Raw genomic sequence first — 25,318 nt, forward strand, 5'->3', positions numbered from 1 at the left:
TATATAAAGTATATGTTTTGATTAAAAATTGTTTAACTTAATTGTTATATTTTGTTTTTGTTACTCTTTTGTTGTGATCATTTTTGGTGCCAAATCAGTGTCTCATCTGAATGTATCCTGAGAACTGGGAGTTTGGTCTGCGATGCTGAGTGTCTGATTTGAACCTATGCGAGAAGGAGCTAACAAAGCACTCAGAAGCAACATGCAGCATTGCAAACCAAAGCCGTATTTCCTGCAACATTCAAATTAAATACGCAGCATTGAAAACCAAAGCCCAAAGTTAGAGACATGCTGCCTTGTTAATGTCTTCCCAGGATATGTTTGAATCAACCAAGAGGGAGTGAGGGGCAAACAGGAGCACCATGCCTACATTCTTCCTGCTTCCTGGGAGCATGCCAACTGCCCCTTCTGAGTAGCAGAAGCAGAAATAATGTGTTCCTGGTGCCTGGGCCTTCCTGGCCAGCCTCTCTTACTGCCCTGAGACTGCTTCTCAGTCTGGATGCCTCAATCTCAGGTAAAATTAAATTTTAAATACTGACTTGAGTATCCACAGTGTTTGGTATCCGCAGGGGCCCTGGAATCAAGCCACCACAGATACCAAAGGTCCACTATATTTCCTGTATCTACATATGGTTGTGAAAGCTGGATGGCAAAGAAAGCTGACAAGAAAATAATTCATTTGAATTGTGGTACTGGAGGAGAGTTGTACAGACAGATAAAATGAACTGCCAGGGGGAAAAAGGGGGACAGAGGTCCTAGAGCAAATTAAACCTAAACTCTTCCTTGAAACCAACCCCCCTACCGCTGCCTAGACTGTAGTTATTATGCTTCAGACATACCATGTAATGGCATGACTCATTAGAAAATATGATAATGCTTGGTAAAGTCAAAGTCAAAGGCAGTTGGAAAAGAGAATGACCGTATTACAGGAGGATCAACTCAATCGAACTTTTATTGCAGTTATCAAAACTACAAGGCAAAACTCAAGCAAGGAAGCCATGGACCTAAGTTGGCAAGACATTAGCATGATTGTTAATAACATGAGCTCTTGGTGGTCTCTCATTGACAGGGTCGCCATAAGCTGAAGCCAGGTTGGCAGCAACTGACAACACCAAAAAACTGCAGAATGAGAATGAACGGGGGTGGGGGGGAGAACTGGAGATAACTATATTGTCTTGGTTTAAATTTACATTTACAAATGGAAGCTTTCAAAGACACAGATCTAAAGATTCACTACAATTTCTGGCCACAAGAACAATTATTATAATAAATATTACAACTGTATTTTACTGCAGGTACCTGATTATGGTTCTTGTATTTTTACTTCTTGAAGAAAGAAATGTATGGAAAACTGAGACTATTAAGGTCATTCAGATTTTATTGATGTAAAGAATACATATGCAGAGGCACAACTTACATTGTACTTGACATCAGGGAATTCATTTGGACACTGCACTAAAACAGACCAAGTCACTCTTGATTGTATTCACCATGCTCCAATGCCAACTCTGTGGGGTAGATCTCTGGCTGCATCCTACACATCTGTTGATATCTTTTTTAAAAAAAGGTTTAGCTTGAACTTAGGCAGACTTTTTCCTACTCTTTACTAAAGTAGCCAGTTATGCTCCCAGAGTACCTGATTCTGGTGAACATATATTTCCTTCTACTTTTATGCTGTTGCTACCAGTACTATAAAGCTTTATCCTCTAACCTGGGAATAAGTCCCTCTCAGTTCAGTGCACTTACTACTTTGTAGTGTGCATGTAGGATTGTGTTGTAAAGGTCTGGTCATGATCTACACTCCTGACAACGAGGAAGCAATAGTTAAAGAATTTACATTGCATCTCATAAAGCATTCCCTAACACAATATTCATTTCATTTGAGGGATTTTATACACCAAAGTTCAATAAAATCCCCAGGGTGTCTTGCAGAATATTGGAACACAATAAAACAAGATTTAAAAGCAATTCACATTACAAATATACAAAAGTATAATTACAGAACCACCCAGTTATAGTTGGATTGCTAAAGGAGATCTAATCTTACTACATATCTTGCACTGTATTTTAAACACTTTGATTGACTCTTAGAGCAAATAGACAGATTTTTTTAGCGTTACAAAGTTCATGTTACACAGTTGTCAGACAATAACATGCTGGGAAAAATTCAATATAATACTCCTTCCTTAAAGGGACAGTGCTGTCTTTAATTTGTGCATTTGGTTTTAGTCTATTCATTCCACTCCTCTAGGGCCCCTAGTGTTGCAGTCTTGTCCCACAAGCTATTTTCCCTTCCAAAAAGAGTTATACTCAGCCAGGGAAAGAGTAAACAATACTTTGTTCTAGAAACTCATAAAGTCAGATAGTATTACAAGACGCAGTCTAAACTGGAATCCAGCATATGAGCGTATGTGATTCAGGGTTGCTTCCTTCCGTGAAATATTCTTTGCAGAGCAAGAAAAACCAGTGTATGTGTGAACACACTGGTCACAAAAGAACTGAATCTGTTCTTTAAAAGAGGTCGTGACAAGTCAGAGGACTCCAGCAACTAGAAAGGATGGCTGAGGAAACAACTGGCTTTATAAAATTAGATAAACTTTTAATTCCCCTGAAAGATAACAAGAATGAGCTGATGTTTTCATACAAAGGAGTGCTGTATCCTCGGCGCCTTTGTTGCGCTGAGACATTTGAAGCTTTGGAAACTATGAAAGTCAGAAAGGATGATGTCCTGATAGCGGCTTATCCCAAATGTGGTGAGTATTCCTTTAATGAGAGCTTACAAAGGGAAAGGATCTGGTACCAATTCTTATCAGGCTATTGATAGCAGATGCTCTCTCTCGAGGGTGGAACATCAGTGTGGAAACTTGCTCATGACCAAGATAGAAATTCAAGCTGGGTTGCCAGAATTTGGTTGTTTAGCTTTTTAAGCAAAATTATGTGCCCTTTTACCTGTCAGTTGTTGTAGTTTCCTGTGTTGCTCCTTCCTAACATAGTGCTACCCATCTGACAGAGCTCCCTTGGGGATATGACTGACATGGAAGTAGTGTCTCTCTGAACATACAGGAAATTGTAGCCTCAAATCTTGCTCCATGATTAATTCCCTTATCCCATAGTTAGGACTCCTAGACTCAAAACTGGAGATGGCTCCTATACATTTAATGCTTGTGTACAAGGGGGGGGGGGGAGGGGTCAACAGGTGTTGCTTGTCATCCAACCAGGTAACTAGCATCACTTGCTGAATTTCCCTTTTCTAAACAGCCATTAATGGTACAGAGCCCGTCTTCAGTTTCTACTGTGGCAAAACTACCAGAGTTAAAGGGATTACTTGTTGTTTCCTTGCAATTTTAGGTCTCCGTTCTCTTCCCCTTCCTTGCCACTGGATACTTCTCTGGATATGGGAACTATATTTCCAGAGATTGGAAATGTATGGAGGGCAAAATGTGGCTTATCCGTTTTTTGTGGCCCCCAAGAGTCCCAAGGGTCAAAAAATGCTCCCAAACAACTTGTACTGGAGGCATGGAGAGCACTTTTGCCACACTACATTTCTGCCCTGTGAGTCCCAACATGAAATGACTTCCAGGTCACTTGTAGCTTGTCTTGCTTCATAGATATGTAGATATGTTGATGATATTTTGCAAGGTAGGGTGGTAAAGATAAGAAAAATGCTTTTGTAAGATCTGACAAGGAAATCTTGAAAAATTTGAATAAAAAAAATTAAAGTAGCTTCTACACATTCAATAGCTTCCCTTTAGTAAACAGTACCTACAGGTCAAACAAATCCTGATTATTACCCACGTTCAGAGAGGGCTAAGGCATAAGGCCAAATGAATGAGCCAAGAAAAATGATCTCACGATCAAACACATCCTCTTTCATTCCCTTCTTCCTTTATCTGCTGTAAACCCACCCCACTTATTTTGGTTTGAAGGAAATCAGAGTTTGCCATTTCGTTAATCTTAATGAACTCTTACTTTGCAATGTGAAGTCGAAGGCTTTCACAGGCAGCATCCATAGTTTTTTGTGGGTTTTTTGGGCTCTGAGGCCATGTTCTAGAAGAATTTATTCCTGACGTTTCACCTGCATCTGTGACTTCAGAGAATGGTGGCACTTCCTCTCAACCAAGGGTCACACAGTACATATACACCACTCACCTCCATGCCACCATTCTCTGAAGATGCCAGCCACAGATACAGGCAAAACATCAGGAATAAATTCTTCTAGAACATGGCCTCAAAGCCTGAAAAACTCACAAAAAACTAAAGTTTGCAATCCTGGGTGTGCAGAGAAAGCACTAACCACTGTAGGCAGATAAGGATGAAGTGGCAAACAAGGGCTTGCCTCATCGGAGGGGAAGAAATCCAGATACGCAAGGGTTTTGGAGGGAGAATAAAGTCCCGAGACTTCTTTGTTCATTTGCAAAATACTAAACTATAATTTGGCATAATAATGAAACCAAATAGTACTAAAAATTCAGAAAATAAAGGCTGCTTATTTTAATAGCATAGAGCTTGTCATACTACCTCTCCACTGACTGTATGCTTGGCTGTGTGTGTCTTATGTCGTTGACTCCATATGGGACTCATTTGTTTTTATGTTGCAGGTACTAACTGGGCAGTACATATTTTAAACAACCTGGTAGCTGCAAGTTACAAGGATTATTTACCAGGAAAAACCTTACAAGTGCTTGAGTTTGGAACCCCAGAAACAGTTAAGGTCAGCATGGACTCCAAGTCTGTCTAGAAATTTAAGTATTTACATCACTTACAATGTATCACATTTTACGTATATAATAATTAAAATATTTTCACAATATTGTATTTTATGTATAGATTATATTATACAATGTATATTTATACTGTGATTCAGATGTTATTGTTTAATATAATAGTTTTAGACACTTTGAAATTAATCCCAGCTCTAGAATATTGTCAAATAAATAGCATATTATAGATTGTTGAGATACAGGCTTCTAGTTTACTTCTTGTTGTTAAAATTCCTGGTTTAAAAAAGGTCTCTCCTGGGCTAAAACAATGGTGGGAAGAGAACATGGCAAAAATGCCACTCATACCCTGCAGTGGGTATTCAAGGCATTTCTAACAAAGAAAGATTCCCCTCCCACAATTTTAGGAAGGCTAGGAAGCCCTTGGGGGCTCAAAAAATGGCTTGGGGGCCACACTTGGCCCACCTCTGATTGTATATTACCTCTGCCTGAACTCATTGTCTCTTTGCAAAGCTTGGAATGTTATTTTTTTAAAAATAATGTAGTAGTTTAGATACTTAGAAATGGGAAAATAATTTGTCATTAATATTCTGAAGGTAGAATTTTCTTCCTTACATTAATTAATACATATTATTGGTTTTTAAAAACCATGGGGTTTACAAAGAATAGCATATTTAGTTGTTACGGTTGCCCCCACTGGCTAATTTTTAGTGGCGCCTTCAAAAGATGTGTGTACGTGTGTAGTTTTTAAACTCCCTTTCCTATACCTTGGAATTTTCCAAATGCATTGGATTACTAATCCTAGAGTCAGATTTATGCTTGGGGATGGTGTGATTTGTACTGCTATGCATTTCTGTTCGATTGTGTAAAAACATTTATTCTTACCTGTTTATTTGTATATCTTTCAGTATATATTGTATATTTTTAGATGTGTATAGTCTGATATAAGCTGTGCATGTTTAGGGTATTCATACAGATATATATTATATTGTGGTTGTTGCACTTAGTGCACTATATTAACATTTTATATATGTGTGTGTGGCATTGCTTGTATTACTATGTTTTGAGTATTTTGAAACGGCTTCAGGCTATTCAATAAACTTGTTTGTTTGCATTTGGAGATTGCCAAATTGGAGATAACTTTTCTAAATCATGAAATCTAACAATCCATTCAGTTAAATTTTGTAATTCTATATCTCTCTTCGATCCTGTGACACCTATCCACCCATACCAGAATGTATCCTGTTGACTCACTCTTCAAATAATGGGGATTGTTGGTCTGGTTTCGAAAGGTAATAAGGAATTACGTGTTAATTCCAGTTAGAGGACATAATTCCATTACAATACAGAACCATGGGGGTAAGTGGCTATGAGGATGAGCTGGTACATCAAGAAAGGAGATTTCAGATTAAGAAAAAAATATTTGAGTGCCTCCAAGCATATCTAGACATTTTTGACATAAACACTGCATCTTCTGTCTTCCCACTCAGAATAAACAAGATAGGTCTAGAAACATAAATGTTAGAACACATGTGTAGCATGAAGGAGCCAGGTATCCCAAATCCACTCCCTCACATCTCCAGTTTGCAAGAACATCATTGCTCTCCAACAATTCCTCTTTCTCTTGAGACCAGCTCCTCCAAAGAATAACAAGGCAATTATTTGTATCTCAAGCATAATGAATAATGTTAATAAACAAATTTTTGATCTTCATTGGGGGAAGGAGTAAACGTTACATATACCTTGTATTCAAAGATATAGCCATGTTAGTCTGTAGAATCAGTATGTAGAGAGATCTTATAGCACCTTTGAGACTGAATAAAAGAAGTTGGCAACATGAGCTTTCGTAGACTTAAGTCTACTTCCTCAGATGCATATAACTTGTTTATTATATACAGTTACAACTGTTGCATAATGCTTCTCAAGCCCAGCTTCACTATTTCACTACAAACTACACTTCTGTAGAACAATTCTATATTTCCATGTTTGCCAGGTATAGAGATATACATGAAAGCCTTCAACTTCACATATACTTGTGACTTTCCACATGTGTGAAGACAGACTTTTGTTTACGCATAGCTGTATTTCATTTTCTTTCTAGGAAATGGAAGACCAGCCTCCACCTCGTGTTTTTACAACTCATCTCCATTACAATAACATTCCCAAATCTGTTTCTGAGAACAAGGTGAAGGTAAGTGACCACTTTCACTATCAGTATTTTCACTACCAATCTTATGGGAATGGCAGGTAACAAGGATGAAGTTACTAAATAGATTTCTGTAGACCTCATAATACAATATTTTTTTTCTTTTAAGACTAAGCTAATGTTCAACCAACATAACTGTTATTTTAACCTTAAACTGTTTAATTCTTTTTTAAAGGGGGGATATTTTGTCTATATGGTGTACTCTTTTAACATTATAAGCTGCATTGATTGTTTTTACAAAAAGCAGGGTAGAAATATAAGTTTTATTTATTATTTATTATAACTTGAGGTGGAGATGCTCTTTTTTCTATAATGTCTGTCCCAGATAACGTGTCCTTGAACAAAGGACCTTCCACACTGGAAGCCTTCTACAAATTTGACACACATGACAAATCATAGCATGCAAAGTCTCCTTTCCTGCCTTCTTCCTCCTTGTAATTTGTACCCAAAAGTATTGGACTAAAATTCTTTCTTGGACACAAGGAGGGAAACATGGATCCTTAATATGAAATATAGCCTACTCCCATGTCTTCACAAGAGCAAATATTGAGGTCCAAGGGTGAAGTTGTCACTCTTTCTCTTTCCTCCCATGTTAGGTGGGATGTGAGGTAATGGGAACCTTACAGATTTTGATGTCAACTGAATATTTCCAGCATTTTTAGTTTGCCTCTAAACTAATGTTAGTTTCAGTACAGAAACAGTTCATATCACTAGATGTCAATGTCTGCTGTCAGTCACAAGTCTAACATGCCTTTTACTGTTGTTTTTCATAGATACTTGTGATATTTCGAAATCCCAAAGATACAGCTGTCTCCTATTATCATTTTTACAACAAAAATCCTTTGCTTCCCAATGTCAGCTCTTGGGATGAATTCTTTCAAATGTTCATGAATGGCGAAGGTATGTCAGAGGTATTTCTCCTCTCTCTTTTAAAAGTGTTTTAAGAGGTCTAAAAGCTTCTGAAAGCTTGTAATATGTGGAGATGAGACAGTTGGGTTAATTAGAGACTTGTATTGGGCATGTGCCTTATGGGAAGAAGAGCTTCAATTAATCTGCCATCATCTAGGTATTGTACAAGAATTTTGGAGACCAGGGTTTGAATCCATGCTTGGTCGTGGATACCACTAGGTGACCCTGGGCAAGTCACACCCTCTCAGCTATAGAGAAAGGCAATGGAAAACTCCTTCTGAACAAAGCTTACCAAAAGCACCCCATGATAGATTCAGCTCAGTGTTGCCGTCAGTCAGAATTTTTTTTAAATGTAACACAAAATTGTATCCAATATGTACATACAAACTATATTTGGTAAATCTTTGGCATGTTTCACATTTTCGATAAGCTAATCTGAAACATTCTGTGCATTGTTATGTCCAGGTAGTTCCCACTACGATAAGCTCCGAATTCTGATTTGAGCTATATGCTCCTAGTTCCCACTGGAAATTGATCCCGATCCTCATTGGATCCATTCCAGTGAGGATAATGCGGAGCAAATGCAAAAAGCCCAGGATATTTTGATAGCACTTTTTTAGAGGTTCTTTTGGTAAGAATCGATTCTGATGCGATTCCTAACAGTGGGAATGCCAGATCAGAATCAATTCTTTCAGAGGGGAGGGTCAAATGGCAGAGGGGTGTGTGCCATCCATCCCCAGAGATGTCTCACTCACACACAGTGCCTGCCACCCTTCTTTTTGGGTCCTTTTTTAAAAAAAATCAAATTAATTGCAAAATTGATAGATTGGCAAAGCAACTACTGTACGTGCAAAGGCCTGTAGCTGCTAAGCCATTCTACCGATTTTGCGATTATTTATTTATTTATTTATTTATTTATTTATTTATTTATATGATTTTTTTTTAAAAGTCTCCCCCATCCTCCTGGCTCCTTCCCCCAGCCTCAGATCTTCATTTCCTGGCCTCACCTTGGCCCCTTCCCCGGTCTCTGTGCTCCCTCCTCCCGGCCTTGCCTCCGTCCTCCTCCTCCTCTCCGCTCGGCATTCCCCTCTGCTCTCCTCTCCACTCAGCATTCCTTAGATGCCTCTGCAGACCTCTTGTGGGCCCAGGCACCCATGCAAGGGAAGGGGTACAGAGTCGATTGTGGGTGCCGTTTTTGCCCTCTGGTGCGCCTCCTTCTCTGCCGATGCACCACGCCACTGACCTCCAGCCCCGCGCCTGCAGAGTGATGCACCCGTTGGCGTGCCGCTGCCATCGTAACACATCCAAGGGCCGAGAGGTCCTCCCAGAACAGCTGGCACCACATGCTCTGAAGCGGTGAGAGGGGCCCGGCCTGGCAGAGATGGAGGAAGGGCTCCCTGCCTGCTCCTTGCCCAAGCCCAGTGCCCCTCTGCCTCCTTGTGCAGCGGTGCTTTCAGTGCTGCCTGCTGGGGCTGCCACTAGCCTCCCTCCCCCAGCTCAAACAGCTGATCAACACTAGGTAACAGGCCAGGGGGAGGAAGCGCGGAGGCTGGGGGAGGAACCAAGTCATGGCTGGGGAGCAGGAGCCAACAAATTGTGATGAGAATCGTGCCAAAGAATAGAGATTCCAAAAGACCCCAGTTCATAGTGTGGATAAGGGACCTTTTGGAATCGATTGGCATTGCGGAGCAGAGCCAGATCGGGACTCGGATTTTTCAGTAAGTGGGAATGAGCCCTAAGATAGCATCACCATAAGTGAGAGTTGACTTGAAGACACTTAACAGCAATAAATAAGTCTGCTGCAGTGATTGACTTCTCTTATATTATGTTTCAAGAAGCAGTGGACAACATGTGGCCCTCAAAATGTTGTTAAACTCAAATCTGTGGCCAGAAATTCTGCATTGGGGTGGCCTAAGTACAATGTGGATAGCCAGCACAGAGAAATGAAAATAGATGAAGTAAAATACTTTGTTCTTGTATGCCTTTAAGTTGTTTCTGATTTACGGCAACTCTGACGCAAATGTATAATGATGTTTTATTGACATGATTTGTCACGGGTGTATGTGTGTGCTTTTGTCTTCCTCTGGGGTTGAAAGAATGTGACTTGCCCTAGGTGACCTAATGGGTTTCCATGTCCAAGCATGAATTCAAACCCTTGTCTTCCAGAGTCATAGTCCAACCACAATACCATGCTGGCTCTCTTGGTTCAATATTTGCAAATACATTATTAAATAGGCTCCACATCATCTACCAGGAAATAAATATGCAGACAGACACCCATGCTCTAGGGATGGAGGATAGAAGCATGTTTTTGGCAGTCATATCTTTGTGCCTTCTGGCTATGGGCCTGGTTAGGCTACATTTCTCATCATCTTTCACCACTGGTTATGCTGGACAGAGCTGATGGGATTTTCTGCCCCAAAATATCTGAACAGTTATACGTTGCCCATCTGTTTTAAGAGCTGAATAAATGATTAATGTGAATAATCACATGCCCCTTGCCTTTCAAGATATTATAATGTATCCACAATAAGGACTGCTGTTGAACAATAGCAAGATAATAACTCATCAAGAAAGGTTTAGGCAGAATTCAGGGTGGTTTTCTTTAGATGGCAATAGAAAAGGTTTTACTATATATGAGTTAAGGTAAGACAAGATCTTATTGGCATGAAGAGGAAGAGTTCAGGTGGCTCTAAAGATGTTCAAAATGGTAAAATACAGTTAGCCCCCCATTTCTATGAGATCTTTATCCACAGATTCAAATTCCAAAAATACATAAATTCCAAAAAACAAATCTTGATTTTGCTATTTGATATAAGGGAAACCATTTTACTATGCTATTGTATATAATGGGAGTTGGGCATCCACAGATTTTGGTAACCACAAGGGGTCCTGGAACCACACCCCAGCGGATATCAAGAGTCACTGTATTTGTAGGACAGAATGCAAAATTTCATACTGCAGTTGTAATTCTGAGTGGTATCCTGGTTGTTTGGAAGGAAGTACACTGAATAATGTGGAATTATAAAACTCTTCATATATTCATTGGAGAGATAGAAAAATATCTCACTTGATCCCTAATGTGGCAAAGCAATAGTCAAACTATATTAACTGAAGAAAAATCAAAGAGCACCAAGATGGCCCAACACAAGAAGCTGAAAGGCTGGCATCATGTTTTGTACCATGTCATTGCTAACAAGATGCTGATAATGTTGGGTAGTCAACTTTTTCACTGATTTATCAATTAATCCAGTTATTTCCCTTCCATTTAATAATCTTGATTCATGCATACAGGCTTTAAAGGTAAAGATATTCCCTGTTGACAAAGATGTCAAGTTGTGTCTGACCATAGCGGGTGGTGCTCATCTCCATTACTAAGCCGAAGAGCCAGCGTTGTCAGAGACTACTCTGTGATCATGTGGCCAGCATGATTGCACAGAACACTGTTTACCTATTTATCTACTTGCATTTGCATGCTTTCAAACTGCTAGGTTGGCAGAAGCTGGGACTAGTGATGGGAGCTCACCCCATCATGTGGCACCTGGGCCTCTAACTGCCAACCTGCCGATCTTGTAATCAACAGAATCAGTGTCTTAACCAATTGAGCCACTGCATCCCTTTTATACAGGCTTTACATGTTATGAAAATAGGTGATTTGCTAGTCAGTCTGGGACTAGTATTACCGGCTTGGATCCAGATTTAAGACTTTATCACACATGGTTTTTAAGCCAGAGTTCCCACAGGAAGGAAGTGGCATGATGATCACACAAAGCCACTTTCCTCCTGTAGCTGCCCCATCCCTGACCTGGGCACTAATCATAGAATTGGAAGAGACTGCAAGGGTCATCCAGTCCAACCCCCTGCCATGCAGGAAATCTAATCCTCAGGTGTGCAAAGCCATTCCCACAGCAGCAGCGCAACTGGCAGTGACATGATCTCACTGGCCCCTCCTGCCTGCTTTCCCTCCTCCCTCCCTTTTTAATTATCCCTTCCCCCCCCCCCCCCCAAAAAAAACACAACCTTTTTTGTGGTATTTCGGAGCTCCAGAGCCCGGAATGAAGTTTCAGAAATTATTTTTAGAGTGGATTGGGGCTGCAGAGCTCCAAAATGGGGGAGAATGGTTTGGGAATTCCCTCACCCCAACCCCCCCCCCCAAAAAAAAAAAAAAGCATTACTGGGCAAGGGAGGGGAGAGGTTAAAGGAGAGGAAAGGAAATGAACAGAAGGAAGTGTGGTAGTAGCTGCTTCTAAATAAAGGTTAATAATAATAATAATAATAATAATAATAATAATAATAATATGCTGGTATTGTTCCTTTTTACTTTTACTGCAGGACTACACCGTGAAAGGGTGATAAAGCCCATATAGGGACCTTTCACACTAGGCAATTATAGCTGCATCCTATTGAATCATGGGGTTTGGAATTCAGTGTGAGCTACTGGAGTGCTCTGGTGGGAATTCAAAATGCCCCTCCCTAAACTGCTAATCCCAGTATTCCACAGGACAGAACCATGGAAATTAAAATAGAATAATTGCACTCTTAGTCTGTAGTGCAAAGGGCCCTAGCCATGCTTAGTTTAAATCAAATCTTATCGACTTCTTAAAGTGTAATCCTATATACCCTTGCTTGAGAGTAAACTTGATCAAAGTCAGTAAGAGCTGCTTCGGGTCACTTTGGAGGTATGCTGTTTAAATGACGCATGCATCCTAAGAGGCCAGAAGCTGCCCCAAAAGCCATGCTCCAGTCCTAAGGACTAGAGTGCACCTTTGGCGCAGCTTCTGGCCTCTTAGGACACATGCATAATTTAAACAGCATACCTCCAAAGTGTCCCGAAGCAGCTTTATTTTGGCCTGTCTGTATGGGCCCTTACTTACATAATAGACATGCATGGGATGGGATTGTTACAGGAGTCTAAGCATAACTAAGGACTTCTTCACACAAGCTCTGTCTATTCTCAATCACATTAGTAAAAGTAAACAGATGCATACTGGTTTGGGAGCTTTCCTTATTACACATTTCTCCAAAAGTATAAAAGGGGCTATTTCTGGCACTGATGGTCCCTTCCATTCTCTTCTGCACTCCTGCTTAACCCTGCTCCCCTGCCCTATGCTCTACTTGGCATGTTTTTCTTTCTCTTTGTAACACAATTTACCAATGATAGCAATGTCATTTAGGAAAACAAAAACAAAAGGAAACAAAACAGTCTGCTTAAGAATAGCAGGGGTGGGGGAGAAGAGGAGACTGATACCAGATGACTGCCCAATGCCAGGACTGCTGTGGGAAGAACTTATTACACCACAGGACTAACGCCACAGTGGAGTGACTGGGGGCTTGTTGATGGGTTTCCCCCATCAATGAAAAGGCATGCTCTAACCACACTTGGGAAACACAGCAGCTAAAAGGTTGGAGATTATGTAATTGACAAGTATTGCCAAAGACACTATTTTCAGATTTTCATTGTGGTTTAAAAGCTGCATGTGCTCCTGTAAATCTGGCTCCAACTGCATGGATTATCTGTAATGAATTAATAGTTATATTGTTAGCATATCCTTGTGAAGTTTTTATATAAGCTGAAACTGATGGCATTGTGGTACCCACCCACCCCCACCCCACCCCCCACACATAATTTGATGTATACTGTGTTGGCATTTCATTTTAGTTGGTTGGCGATCCTACTTTGAACATGCTCTTGTTTGGGACAAACATATGGATGAAGAAAATATCCTGATCCTCACATATGAAGAGCTTAAAGAAGTGAGAACACATACTTATTCCTCTGAGTAACCCCCCCCCCCCCCCCCCATGCTCAGTCTCCTTCGTTTTGTGATACTGGTCAGGAAATAGAGGGACTTGTCTTTGGAACTCTCTTTCACATGGGGTTTAAATGGCTCCTTCACATACCGTATGTGTTCTGCCATGATGTTTTCTCTTCTATTCCACAAGAAGAATGGGGTTTAACTTGTTCTGCTGTTGTTCTGCTGCTGTGAATATTTATTACTTATTTCTGTGGCAGCAGTTATATTTATTTTTATTGTATTCCTTTTTTAGTATTTTGTTAGCTGCATTTGATATTATGTTTTAAAATTAAACAAAAAAGTAATCTTGCATTTGATTAACACAAAATGAACAAATGTGTCCTTGAGATTACCACTATATTGCTATCCAGTTTTACTCAGAAGTAAATTTTATTAAGATCAGGTATGTGGGTATAGGATTGCAGCCTAATCCTTCGTATTGTAAATTTCACAAGAATGTAAAGACATTCACTAAAATATTAACGTAATTAACAGGGGACTTTGGATACATACCCACGAAGCAGTGGTAGTGTACCTAACTTGCCACTAATTTTATATATTTTCAATTTAAGTAGAGTTTTAAAAAATTAACATGGATGATGAGGCATGACAGGAAAGTGAAGAATTCTGATAGCAAAAAACTAAGAACATTTTCTTTTCAGTAAATTCATGTTGCAGGTCTTCTTTTTATGAAGTAGACCCACCCTACAAAAGCTTATGTTTCAAACTTACTTCTCTTAGGTCCAAAACATACTGCAGAAATAATCCAGTTTGATACTGCTTTAGCTGCCCTGGCTCAATGCTAGGGGCTTCTGGAAACTGTAGTTTTGTGAGACATTTAGTCATTAGTCAGAGAGCTCTGATGCCACAATAACTACGGCCCGGTACATACCTTATTGAAGGTTTGGAGCGGCGGCGTTTTTTCCTCTGCAGGGAAGCCGCAGCCACCAAACCATGCGGCTTCCCTGTGGAGGATAAAGAACTCGCAAAAAGTGGGTTCTTTTTCTGCTACGCCAGTTACATCCGAGTGTGTCCGCAATGTGTGGATGCTATGCATCTGTTACATCATAATGGCGGCACCCTTGTATACGGGGCGCCCCCATTATGCCATCGCCAGTACATGCTAGGGTTAGGTCTGTGAGGTTGCTGTGCAGTCCCGTAACCCTAGCACAGCACGAGCATGGCGCTTTAGCAACATCTGTACCACGCCTACATTTCCCAGGATTCCCTAGCACTGAGCCAGGGCAGTTAAAGCAGTCTGAAACTGGATTATTTTTGCAGTATGTTTTGGACCTTAGTTAGTTTCAAAGATGCTACAAGATGACAGAGTTTATTGCACTGCTAAAAAACCTGGCTTACCTCTCCCTATTTGAATTCTAATTCAGGAAGTAGTCACGTTCTATTGCACATAATTCACCACTGGATCCATCGGCTGAATACAGCCTGGGTCCCAGGATGGCTCAGAAAACTGCTTTTCAAAGTCAGAAAGCTCCCGACTTTGAAAAGTGGCTTGCTGAGCACTCCTGGGACCTGGGTTGCATCCAGGCTGTATTTGGCTAGTGGATTTGGTGGCAAATTACAGTACATGTGATAGAACACAGCTGCTTCCCAAATTAGAATTCAACTTGGGAGTGGTAAGCCGGAGTTTTTTAACGGTGTGATAAACTCTAATCTTCCATACTTTTTCAGACTAATATGGCTAAATTATAATTGCAGGGAACATGTGGCCTTCCAGAAGTTGTTGGATTGTAACCCCCATCAGCCTTGACCAGCATAATGGGGTTAGAGTAGAAATGTCTTTGTCTCCGATTTTAGTCTATCCCATCCTGTTTATGAAATCATAATGAACTTGCTTGTGTTATTATTTTACAGAATCTTTATGAAGGAATAAAACGTATAGCAGATTTTTATGCATTTCCTCTTTCTGAAGAGAAGATCAAGGCTATAGCAGACAAAGCTACCTTCCAAGAAATGAATGACAATTCCCCCCAAACTCATGGTGCACTTGGACCTATAATTTTCCGGAAAGGTACTACTTTATTCTGAGTAATAATGCCATTTTCAGGGCCCTAGGTGGCAGGTTACTGTTTAGGTATTGTTTAGTCTAATAACATGCAAAAGAGATCTAGAAGTCCTGGTAGACCACAAGCTAAAGAGGAATCAATAGTGTGATGCAGTAGCAAAAAAAGCCAATATGATCCCCCGTTGCATCAATGTAGCGTCTAGAAGGAGGGAAGTAATAGTGCTACTCTATTGTGCTTTGGTCATACCTCATCTGGGATACTGTTCTGGGCACCACAGTTCAAGAGGAATATTAACAAGCTGGAGTGTGTCTAGAGGAGGGCAACCTAAATGGTGGACGTTCTGGAACCCATGCCCTATGAGGAGTGACTTAGGAAGCTGGATATGTTTAGCATCAAGAAAGAAAGAGATGACATGATAGCTATGGACTTTATCACATGGGAAAAAGAGGGGGTTTAAACAGACATTATCCCGTGAAAATTGCGCAATCGCGTTGAAGAGTTTCACATGACACCGTGATTAAACTTATCCTGGCAATAAACAGGTAATAACCAGCAACAAGTAATTCACAGGGAAATCCCATGATCTTTCCCCCCTATTTTCTCCTGTGTTATAAAGTCCTATGTTTAAATATTTTAAGGGATGTCATATTGAGGATGGAGCAAGTTTGTTTTCTGCTGCTCCAGAGAACAGGATGCGGAGCAATGGATTCAAACCACAGAAAAAGAGATTCCATCTCAACATTAGGAAGAACTTCCTGACAGTAAGAGTTATTCAACAGTGGAATATGTTGCCTCAAAGTGTAGTGTAGCCTCCTTCTTTGGAGGCGTTTAAACAGAGGCTGGATGGCCATCTGTCTGGAGTGCTTTGAATGTGTATTCCTGCATGCCAGGGGTTTTGCCCTTTCCAAATCTGTGTTCTGACACAAGAGCCCTAGACGATGCATTTATGGTTAAAGGCAAGACTGAGGCCTGTTACAGACTGCCAAAATAAAGGTGCTTCGGGTCTCTTTGGAGGTATGCTGTTTAAATGATGCATGCATCCTAAGAACCCGGAAGCTGCACCAAAGCTGCACTCCAGTGCTTAAGAATGGAGTGTGGCTTTGGCGCGACCTCCAGACTCTTAGGACCCATGCATCATTTAAATAGCATACCTCCAAAGAGACCTGAAGCAGCTTTATTTTGGCAGTCTGTAACAGGCCTGAGTTTTATAAAATTGTATTTTGCCAGTGTCTAATAAATATTTGGAGCTGATTTCAGCTTTCCATTGTGATTCAAGGAATAAAAGTTAGGGTTGGTTTCCTCTGAATTTGATTGCTGGCATTTTGCTGGCCTTTTGTACTATATGCATTTATTTACCAAATAGTGCAAAACCAGCAAAGTTCATTTCTTCCACACAAGATTTCAGAGTGCTCACACAGCATCTTTGGAACCCATAGAAATTTCCAGTTTGACTCTTACTTGTTGTGACCAGCTTCTTTCTTTTTTAAAACCATGCCATCAGGGGAACTTGTATTCTGTATGATTAACTGGATTCTTTCAGACAAATGGGCTGCTGCGATCAGATTTATGAATTAAGCCCCAGTTTACCTTCAAATTACTAATCACAAAACAAAATATACCAAATATCAAATGTGTAGGTAAAGAAAATTGCTAGTGTAAAAAAATTCAATTCAATTTTTATTAATGCTTAAGCCAAAGGCCATTCTCATGGTTAAAATGTAAAACTGATGACAGAAATTCAGAATTATAAAATGCTCCATGTTCTAGAAGAGTTTCTTCCTGATGTTTCACCAGCATCTGTGGCTGGCATCTTCAGAGAATTCTCAATAGCCTGAAAAACCCACAAAAAACTATGGATGACAGCCATAAAAGCCTTCGACTTTACATATAAAATGCTCCATCAAATAACTAACATCCAAATTTTATACATTAAACATAATAAAATTCCAGACAATTAAATAAAACAACATTAAAAACAACTTCAAAGTTTAGATAAGATCATCCTCATGACAATCAACTGCAATGTCCGCTATTACCCTTGCCCGAATTTTGATTGCTGCTGAGGCAAACAGTGAAACCTTATAAGTTACCTTAGAATCAATATCAGACAGGAGGTAAAAAATCTTTTCAGAAGTGGTATTAGACTGTAAATTGGACAGAATAGATCCCATAAATTTAGTTCTTGGGTCAGTATATAGTGAGCAAAAAAGCAGATAATGAGGCAAATCTTCAATTTCTGGAGGTCCACAAATACATAAACGGGAATCCTTAGGTGTGTGTGAATATCTGCCATCGATCATGGCTAAAGGCATTGTTTGAAAACGAAGAGCTGTAAAAGCCTGCCTAAGCTTTGGGAATGTAAGCTTCCCTAGGTAAACAGCCATCTGATGGTCCAATTTGTGTAATCTAAACCATTTGGAAAATTTTGAATTGTTAATAGCCAGTCTATCCAGATACACATCATGGTTACAAATGTATTCACGAAGCTTCTCTCTTGAATTCCAGGTAGAAGGATTTTCAGTTAGAGCAGGATATGATTCAAGCAACCTATGGTATCTTAAACTCCAGACTTTGCAGCTTGGTAAATGTTGGAAACACAACTTAGGAAAAACCTTAAACGGAGAATCTGTTACAGAACTCCAGTAGTTAAATAAGGTAAAATTAATACAAGCTCTGATGGAAGGGAGGCCGACCTCAGCCCGAACCAAAGCTGCAGGCGTACCAGGTGGAAGTATAAGCAATTTCTTTAAAAATGTATTCTGGAGGGCCTCCAATTTGACCAGTTGGGAATCATCCCATCCCGACACAGAAGCGCCATAAAAGATCTGAGCTATAACTTTACTCTGAAATATTTTTAAAGCTGGTGCGACTAGATGACCTCCTGCCTGGTTGTAGAATCTAAGGATTGCTCCAATAGATCTCACAGCCATTGCTCTACTAGTTTTTATGTGGGACTTCCAGGAGAGGTTTTCTGTAAAATAGATGCCAAGATACCTAAATTCTCGGCATTGTTCAATCTGATGACCATTAACAGAGCAACGAAAATCAGAGTGTCTTTTCCCAAACACCATCACCTTTGTTTTATTATAATTGATAACAAGCTTTTCTTTAGAACAAAATACCTCAAGCTTGGAGAGTAACCTTCTCATACCTATACATGTAAGTGAAATTAAAACCATATCATCAGCATATAACAGAATAGAGATCTTTTTTGACCCAAGTGTAGGTGGAAAAAATTCTGGGCCAGAAAGTGTTGGAATGATGTCATTCAGTTATAAATTAAAAAGTGATGGCGCCAAAAGGCATCCTTGTTTGACTCCTTTACTTGAGGGGATAGGATCAGCTAGTGAACCAGAGATACCAACTCTTATCCTTGCTGTTGTATTGGTATAAAGTTCCTTGATCAGAAACAGTAAGCGGTTATCTATATTAATATTGGCCAGTTTATTCCATAACAAGTTTCTATCAATTGAATCAAAAGTTGCTGCTAAATCAATAAAAGCAACAAATAGGTGTTTTGTGGGACCCTCAATTCCTTGTTGCGCTAAAAAATAAAGAGTCAGACAATCGTCAATAGTACTCTGGCCTTCCCTGAATCCGGCTTGTTCAGGGTAAATGATCTGATTACTAGATTCCCATTCCTCCAATCTATTTAATAAGTATTTACTATATAGCTTGGAATCAACATCCAGAAGGCTTATAGGCCAATAATTGTTGGGATCTTGCTTATCTCCCTTCTTGTATATGGGGACAACTAAGCTCTGTTTCCAGCGTACAGGAGTTATCCCTGTATTACTGATTTGGGTAAACACCTTAGCCAATATTGGAGCCCACCATTCAGAGAAGTTTTTATATATTTCTGGGGTCATCATATTTTCTCCTGGGGCCTTATTCAAAGCAAGAGCTGCAATCAACTTTTTTATCTCAGACTCTGAAATCGGGGGCCAGTAAGGCAAACAGGTAGTTTTTAATGAAATAGAGGAATGATGCTCTGCATTTGTAGCTCCATAGAGTTTACTAAAATGGCTATACCATTGTTGCGATGTGATGTGCCCAACAATAACCGGTCTGATCCTGTTCATGCCAGAGGCACTAAGATCCCAAAACTGTTTCTCATTCTTTTCTGTGACAGCTTGTGATAATTGTTTCCACTGTGTTCTAATATACATATATCTTTTTTCTGTTTTAAAAATGCCTTGTAAGATGACCGCACAGAAGCTAAGATGTCAGGGGAGATATTATCATTATTTCTAAGTACCTGTCGAGTGCAATCCATCAATGCTTTCCGAGCGCTTTGGCATTCCAAATCAAACCATCTGTTAGTTACTAACTTGTTGGGGTTAAATTGTTTATTACTCACCAACTTGGGCCTAAGCTTTTGAATAATAGTTTGGAAAATGTGTGAAATATCTGAATTGGAGTTTAAAATAGCTGATTGTAGGGACTTAAAAGTAATACTCTCCAACATCTGATGAATTGAGGTGCCCAAATTAATTGATCACCTGTTCTCCCATATGAATTCCATTTAAATTTTGGAGAATACATGGGGGGGTAAAACGACCCAGAATTAAATAACAATGACAATGGGAAATGATCACTTTCAGCACGATTAATAACTTCAAATCTACAAATATCAGGTACCAGGTTTGCATATGCTATTATATAGTCTATTGTACTTGCTCCCCTGTTGGTGACATAAGTATAAGGGCCCGATGTCAGATCATAATGGGTTCCATTAAGGCATTGCAAGCCATGCAAAGAAAGAACTTCTATAAGCTTTAAGCCAGATTTGTTGGTGGTTATATCTTGAGAAACTCTAGGGACAGGTACAACATAAGCGGTCGATCCGTGATTAGTACTCTCCACCTGCCTTGAGTCATTTCCTATTCTAGCATTAAAATCTCCACAAAGTAAAAACCTTGTAGAGGGATATTGACTCTCCAAAGAGGACAGGGTTTCAGATAAACTATCCCAAATACTATTAGGATCTACGTTCTTTGCTAAGTTAGGAGGAAAATAAATATTTATACAGATTAAGGAACCAAAATGTATGCTCTTGATGACAACCACTTGTATACATTGTGGAAAAGCACTAGTTATTGGTTGAATCTCAGCATGTAAATCAACTGAGATGAGTATTGTGAGACCACCACTACCACGGCCTCTTGTACAAATTTTAACTGCAGGAACTGAAAATGCTTGAAATCCATGAAGAGATGGCAAATTAATTTTGAGGGCCCATGTCTCTTGTAAACAAAGAATTACTAACTTGTAACAAACAAAGAATGTAAAAAAATAGATAAATTGCTAAATCTATTGTCTGATTTGACCCATGGATTGTACTACATTCCTTAAGGGAGGAAGGAATCTAATAGAATCAGCTTTTGGCTTTCGTGTTCTTTCACAAGGGTATCTGATGCATATCAGCTCTGCTCCTGACAGAGTGACATGTCCAGGCAAGAATCTCACCAGAACAATCTGCTAGTTCAGGATCCTTTAGAGTTAGAATCACTATGTTGGAAATGACCCCACAAGAGACCTCACTCTCATAACAATATTTTGTCTTAGTCATTAAGTATTTTAGAAGATAAAGTATCATGTACAGTATTTCTTAAATCTAGAAGATAAAATAATGTATAGCTGGTTTTTTAAATCTCCAATTAAAAAAATTAATTAGAAAAAAGGGCATCTTCTTTATTTTCACAAGCAAAACTAGCCTTTTAAAAAATGGAAAAGTCTCCAGACATCCCTCCAGTGTTTCTTTCCCTCCCTGCAGGACTTCTAATTTCCAAATATAGCCATCCTTTGCATGTTTTCTCAGACTGAATTTCCTTATTACCTTACTAGGGCCCCATTCATACTGGTCTAAAAGACCTGGAAGGAACTGGGCTGATCCGGATGCCCCTCCCCCGAATCGCTCCGTTAGCAAGTGCCCACTACAAATTGAAATCGAATGCATTTTGACCTGCAAATAAGAAATCGAATGCATTCTGTGTCTGCTGGCGAGGTGGCTGCTGCCAATCAAGCTATCATCATGGTGACGTTTGCAGGGCATCGGGGAAAGTGTCCTCCCTTTTTAAAGAGCCAGGTACAGGGGTTTCAGCGGCTGAAGCAGGGAGAGAGATGCCTTTCTCTCTCTCTCTTTTTTTATAAACCTGTGGGCTTTGGGGTCAGATCTGCCCCTGTCCCAGGCAAAGGATGGGATTGCCATGCATTTTTTTTATGCTTTTAAAAGCAACATTAGCTTTCCCTTTGCTTCCCTTGCTGTATCTGCTCAAGAAGACAAACCATGCACATATTTGCTCCAAAAAAATGGTTAAAAATGTAACATTGATTGTTTGCAACATTTGTAGCTTCCCCCTCTGCAGAAGGCAAGGAGATCCAAGGATATAAAGTGCAAGCCTGGCTCCATCTGCCTCTGGAATACAAACATAATGTATTCAATGCGCATATTTGCTCAAAAAAAATTGTTTGAATTTGAAAAGGGGGGGGGTTGCCTGACATGAGCTCCGTTCGTGACCTGAATTTTTTCCTCCTGCAAGGGAAGGAATGCCCAGCGACAGAGGGCTTTGGGCAGGGGATGCAGGGAAAAGAGGCTCCTAAAGAATGCCTTCCCTTGCTCTCTTCTTCCCAGGGCTCTTTCCTCCTCCCCCTCCCCTCCGATGAGGGGAGGAAATGCCTTGCCCTTTGCCCACCCTCTGACCTAAATCCCTCCCTCAATTTGCCTCGATTGTGATCGAGGCCAAGTTCTCATTCCCAGGACCCGGGGTTTTCAAAAAGAAACGGTATTTGCGCCGATTTCAAAAACACCGCGCTAGGGGCCATTTAACACGGAACGGGTGTGCAAGCCCCGGATTCGCTTGTGTGAGATTCGGGGTGAGTAGGAACTTCACGTGATTGAATCGGTTTCAGAACCGATTTTTTTTGTAATGTGAATGGGCCCTAGGTAAACTCCAAAGTAAGATCCTAAAGCCACAATCTAGAAAGTGAGTCCCACAGTGGGATATATTTCTGGGAAAATAGGTGTGTGGGATAGTGTACATGATTGTAGAAGTGTATATTTTTATTCATGACTTTCTATGGTTCTCATCTGTATTATTTTAAAATGTGTTGTTAGACTTCTCAAGTCCCATTATTGGAAGAAAGGTGGAATATAAATTTATGAAATACATACTGTAACTAATAGTAAAATAGGATTGTACTACAAAGCAAGCAAATTAGGACAAGACAAGATTGAAAAATTATCTAAGTTTAGGAAGGAAGACATCATAGAATTCATTGTCCTTGTTTTCTGCAGGGGAAGTGGGCGACTGGAAGACATTGTTCACTGAAGCTCAGAGCCAGGAAATGGATGCAAAATTTGAAGAGTGTTTAGCAGCAACAAAACTGGGTAGAAAACTACAATATGACAAATACTGCAAATTCTGAAGTGGGCTGAAGTATTTTAATTGTGCTTCTTCTAAATGGAGAAATATTCAAACGGCATAGACATTTACGTATAGAAAACTGACAAACTTTCTCAATTTTTCCTTTCTTTTTAAATCACGGGCTCAGATTTTAAACATTCAAATGGGAGAAATTGAAGGGTAACATATGTACAATAATATGAAGCAATTCCAGAGAAATGTATCCTCCTTGTAATGTATTATGTCCTACCTCAAAGATATATCTCATTTACCTTGCTATCTTCATTTAGCTTAAAACTGAGGAATCTGAAAAACTGAACTTGATTCTGTGAAAGCCTAATCGATAATAAAATTTTTAGTCTTTGTGTTATTTGTTGTTGTTGTTGTTATTTGCTGCAATACACACTTCATTCCTACACTTTTACAGGTACACTGCTCTCCTTTTTATATAGAGGTAGCTTAGGGTTGCCATTTGGAGCTGGCAGGGGGCGGGGTCTGCTGGTCTGCCCTGCCCCTATTGGCCAGCCCTCTCAAGGAGCCAGCCCTCTGCTTCCTTATTTGGGCATGCTCCAACTTCTAAGCTGGCCTGGCGGAGCAGGCATCAAGTAGGCTGCTGGGGAGAAGGAAAGGGGACTTATTCATGGCTCCCCATGGGGCCATTGGGGGCTTTTTTGGTCTCTGGGGCAGCCTGGCCTGGGGGGGGGGGTGGTAGAACAGGAAAGGACCCTTTCCAAAGTTACCTGGTGCCATGTTTGTTTCGTTTGCTAAAGGGGCTTGCTTCTTCTATTTGAAATCCTAAAGGGGCTTGCATTTGGGAAGTCTAGTTTGCCAGGGCACTGCAGAGACCTCTTCTGTTTGAAATCCTAAAGGGGCTTGCATTTGGAAAGTCTAGTTTGCCAGGGCACTGGCTGCAGAGACTGTTCTGTTTGAAATGCTAAGGGTGCTTGGAAGTGGAAAATTCTAGTTTGCAATGGCACAAGAGGCTGCCTTTGGTGGTTCAATGCTAATATTCTGTGGACTTTTATTTCCAATGAATGACATCTAATCCAGATTGGTGTGTTTTTTGTGCTTTTAATGCTAATGAGTCTGCTTTGTTTTGGCAATGATGATGATGATGATATTGATACCCTCTGAGGCATTTCTAATCGTAAGTTGCTCTGATTTTTACAAACTCAGGCGCAGTGAAGAAAAAACAGAGTCCCTTGACCAAGCACTCACTTGTGAGAAGTACAGTTGGTGCAAGAAACCTGAAATGGCAAATCCACTTCTTGTTAAACCACCTGGACATGTTCAATATACATAGCCATGTTAAACCATGCTAAGTGTTAAACCCAAGGGGTTTGGTATGCAATAAGCCTCTGAAATATGCAAGAGGCCATGTTAAATAAAGCCATGTTCAATGCCGAAATGTGCTGTTGTGTGTGTTTTGGAATGGAGGGGGGTGGTTTGGCCAGAAAGGGAAGTACATTTCTGCCATCTGTCTAGGAATAATGCCAAAATGTCCTCCATTTTGATCATGCCTAAGAAACATGCATTTATAGTAACATTTTTTTAAATCATCAATTTTTTTCCACGTGTCCTCCATATTAAAAAATGTGTCCTACATTTGAAAATGTTGTTCTACATTTGTCCCGGTTTGGAGGTCCTGACTTATGGCAACCCTAAGGTAGCTACATGTATTTCATATCCATTGTATGTACCATAATAGAGCCATCTTAGGCACCACGAGTGGAAAGCCAGGATACATTGATGGAAAGGTGGGATACAAATTTAACAAACAAAATGTCCTCAAATTAGAACCAAATTTAGAGAAAAATAGAGTAACTATACAGACACAAGCACACTTGCTCATTCACACACATGCACAGAGAGAGGAAAGAGGAAAATTAATATTGTAACCTGCCAGATCAGCTTCTCCAGGTGTCCGTTCTCTCTCAGCCATGAAGGTACAGGTATCTGGATGAAAAAATGGGAAACTGTCAATGCATTCACACCCCAAATACGCTCAAATTATTTACACTACATAATTCTAGTGCTATAACTCCACTTTAATAATAATAATTTATATTTATATTTATATTTATATTTCCCCGCCTCTCCCTGCAGATCGAGGTGGGATTACAATAGAAACAACATTACAAGATAAAAAACTACAATTTCATATAAAATACACTCAATAAAACAGTAAAACCGCTATCAATACAATACATAGACTAAATCATTTAAAATATATATCTTTACAAATAGAAGTGGGGTATTT

At 39.9% G+C, this 25,318-nt stretch overlaps 1 protein-coding gene across 1 annotated transcript; it reads left to right on the forward strand.

Annotated features, from left to right (window-relative positions):
- The first annotated feature begins 2,557 nt into the window (after positions 1 to 2,557).
- LOC149310780 (sulfotransferase 6B1-like) lies at positions 2,558 to 23,356 on the forward strand. Its single transcript, XM_089529725.1, has 7 exons — positions 2,558 to 2,753; positions 4,599 to 4,711; positions 6,820 to 6,909; positions 7,698 to 7,824; positions 13,493 to 13,587; positions 15,501 to 15,657; positions 22,950 to 23,356. The coding sequence occupies exons 1-7, from the start codon at positions 2,558 to 2,560 to the stop codon at positions 23,078 to 23,080; spliced, it is 909 nt and encodes a 302-aa protein (XP_089385851.1). The 3' UTR covers positions 23,081 to 23,356.
- Positions 23,357 to 25,318: the final 1,962 nt, after the last annotated feature.

Source organism: Sceloporus occidentalis, unplaced genomic scaffold (genome assembly GCF_023333645.1).
Source record: "Sceloporus occidentalis isolate IW3139 unplaced genomic scaffold, rSceOcc1.0.p SCAF_6, whole genome shotgun sequence".
In the NCBI taxonomy this organism is placed as follows: domain Eukaryota; kingdom Metazoa; phylum Chordata; class Lepidosauria; order Squamata; family Phrynosomatidae; genus Sceloporus; species Sceloporus occidentalis.